A 3,348-nucleotide genomic window follows, 5' to 3' on the forward strand; every position below is an offset into this window, starting at 1 on the left:
TATAATGGAAGTGCTCCACTTCTAGAATTTCTTATACTTACTATACAATGGATCTATAAATACGTCTTGCATACTATGTTACACTGTAAACACTTTGCAATAACCTCTTAAATACAGGCACGACTCTCAGTACAACATGCTCTGACACAATGCAGTTACCAAGAAAACTTACATTACCATAGGTAACAATAAAATACTTCACAGACAGCCAAGGGCACCTACAGCAGAAACCGGGGCACTATGAAATGGTGCGGAGAACAGCGCTGCTAGGAATATCTGGAATGCAATGGATAGTCATAGGTCATACACAAATACGCCAGCAAATGGGTTACGTTACTTTTGCATTTAGTAAGAAATGTAAAGTGATTTATGATTTTTACTTTTCTTTTGTATTTAATAAGAAACCTAAAGTGAATTATTTTTTCTTTTGTATTTAATAAGAAACATAAAGTGAATTAGGTGATAAAGTGCAAATGAAAACCATTTTAGGTGCAAAAGTGCCAAATTGAAATTCATTCAATTTAGTAAGTGCTCTATGCATCACAGCAAATGTCATTAAAGGGGAAGTAACACACTAACATATTCTGGCAGTGTTGCATCAGAGATGGCAAATTTGTAAAAACTCTCATTCAGACAAGCGCATTGTACACTTTCAACCATATGTAGTTTGGATGCAACATCAGGAACCCTACTGAACTGAATCAGACGGCTATGCTGCCATAAGCTCAGTTCCAGCAGACCCACAATGGATCCAGGTGTTATGTCTAGAATATGGACAGTCACTGGTACAAAACACCCACCTGAATAAGTATTTATAGTATTCGATATTTCTGAAATCCCAGAGCTATATATTTAGCTTTTTGGTTGTGAATCTATCGAACAAGCCATAGAGAGTACCAAACGAAAGCAAAACAAAAATTAGGAACGTAGTGGGTCCTTTTTAAGAGATTAAAAAAACTGGGAGATCATTTACAGTTTCCCCTTTAAGTAGTAGAACAGGACAATGTCCAGTCGATGGTATAGGTCAAAGTTCTACAAAACGTCAAGAATAAAATATAAGTGTTGGTTGAGGTTTTCCGAAGAGTATGTAAAGCCATCAAACAACAAACTCGCATCATCGTACCAAAGTTATACACCGGGTCAGGATTTCCTCTTTGGGTAGTGAATGCCCATAAAACTGAAGGAATTACAGGCACAGCCACAGCCAGGAGGTCGGTCAAAAAATGGTCACTCCAGTGTTTCTCGGCTACACAGGTCTGTGCTGTGTCTGTACTTGGCAGTTGAACTGAAGGTCCATCAAAATCAAGTTCTTTCATAGCACGGTTTGACATGGGAATTAGAAGAGAAGCATTGTTCTGAGAATCCGGGGATAGAAGTATGGCAGAATTTGGATAATCGGGGGTCAAATCTATTAAGTTAGTAGAACACTTCAATTGGAGCCCCTGCAAAACAGAAGAATGACCAATCAGCTTGTCATTATGAGATTCAAAGTTCTTCAGGATGAGATTTTCAAGATCTAGGCTGTAAGGAACAATATCGGTCTGGATTGCCTGTTCCATCCAACTTGAACCTTGAGCCCATTTGGAATTAAATTTCTCCCTGTCCTTTTCAAAGCTGACCTTGCCCTGCAATGTGGTAGAATTAAAATTTGTCAGACTTCCATCACTCATGGTGTCCATGACGACATCATCATACAAACAGTCTCTGTTTGCCAGATCATCATTCAGGAGGTCACAATCTGCCATTTCCTCCATTGCTTGGTCTTCCATTAGAAGTGCATCCAACATTTTATCGTAAATGGCACTTTCTGTAAGAGACGCCCCTGGAGAGTTACATATGTAGTCCAAACACGAGTCATCTCTAAATGCCCCATCTTGAGCCAGCTCCATGCTACGCAGCAGAGTCTCCAACTTCCGGTTCTGAATATTAATGTCTATAAAATATTTCTGAATTCCTTTATCCTTCTCAGCTAAACAGTTTTTCATCGTCTCAATGAACTGCTTTAGTTGTCGGATTTCCTTCCGGGCTTCATTCAAGGCAAGCTGGGCCTCCACATGATGACATTCCTCCTCAATCCAGTCTTCTCTCATGCGAGCGAGCTGAGATTTTAGGTCTTCTATTTCTGTTTCCCTTTCCTCCAGGGTGCCCTGTGACTCCTTTAACTTTGCTTTCAGGTGCCGTAGAGAGACTTCCTTCTGCTGAAGTGGGATCAGATATTGTTCAGGAAACGGCGGCTTGATGCTGTGGTTATCACCACAAGATGCATATCTCATGGTACGTCGTAGAGTAGGGCTGGTATCGCTGCCCTTGTAGGACCCAGAGTTACTGCTGCTCGGAGAAGACACACCGTAGGCATCATGAACATTTATTGGGGTAGTCTGGTTTCTGCAGAGAACTGAAAAAAGATCCTTCTCACGCGAGACAGGGGGACTGTGCACAGGCTTTGTCGAGGAGCATGTATGACTTCGTCTGTGGGAGACACGATTGCGTGAGAATGACGTCTTCTTGCCTCCGGACACAGCATTTATATGAACCTCTGGAGCAGATATGCTGCCGGTACTGCTAGCAGAACTGAAGTCTGCTTCACTTCCTGTCTTCATGAAACCGCTCTTCAGTTCCTTTTTGTATCGAGCCGGCTGAACGTTTCCATCTGCAAAAGTTCCGACACTGACTCTCTTGTGGCTGTACTCATCCTCACTTCTGGTGCAGAATCCCATTGGGCTCATGCCAGCATCAGAGGGTGTCTTGACTGGGGACACAGATTATAACTAAACAGTCATGCGTGCCGCTCTCCGTCTCCTTTCAATATCCTCAAACATTCTAATTTGTTGAAGGTGCAGGATCCATTCATTTATCGAGGGCGGGGAGGCAGAGCCTCAGTGTTTGACTAACATAACTTTTGCCACCATCAGGCCCCTCCTCCAAATCTGTCTGACCTGGGCCGGGATTTCCATTTCTGGAGCAAAGTATCCCAATATCACCGTCAACACCCCAGGGTTAAACATCATAGCAGACTCCTTTTGTAAGGTGTAAAAACCTGCTCTCAATAATTTTGTAGTTTACTACAATTCCAAAGTAGATGAGCGAAGTCCGCATTAACATATCCGCATTTGGGGCAACAACAGTCCCGGCCTTTATTTTGGGGAAATTTAGCCTGCATTTTTGGCGTATAATACAGTCGGTGAAGGATCTTAACTTGGATCAATCTATGAGCATTGGAAACTGTAACTTTCCTCACATTCCTGTAAATATTAGTCCACCGTAGTGGGGAGCAGTGCAACTCTTGCTCCCATTTATTAGGGCTTTTAAAAAGTGTCACAGTTGCCAATGCCGTTCGGAGTTTACCGT

At 42.3% G+C, this 3,348-nt stretch overlaps 1 protein-coding gene across 1 annotated transcript; it reads right to left on the reverse strand.

Annotated features, from left to right (window-relative positions):
- Positions 1-336: 336 nt before the first annotated feature.
- LOC120993675 (syntabulin-like) lies at positions 337-2,759 on the reverse strand (the record flags this gene model as incomplete). Its single annotated transcript, XM_040422156.1, has 1 exon — positions 337-2,759. A coding segment is annotated over one exon (1,776 nt), but the record flags the coding sequence as incomplete, so codon positions are not given.
- Between the last annotated feature and the right edge of the window lie 589 nt (positions 2,760-3,348).

This window comes from Bufo bufo, chromosome 3, assembly GCF_905171765.1.
Source record: "Bufo bufo chromosome 3, aBufBuf1.1, whole genome shotgun sequence".
Lineage (NCBI taxonomy): Eukaryota > Metazoa > Chordata > Amphibia > Anura > Bufonidae > Bufo > Bufo bufo.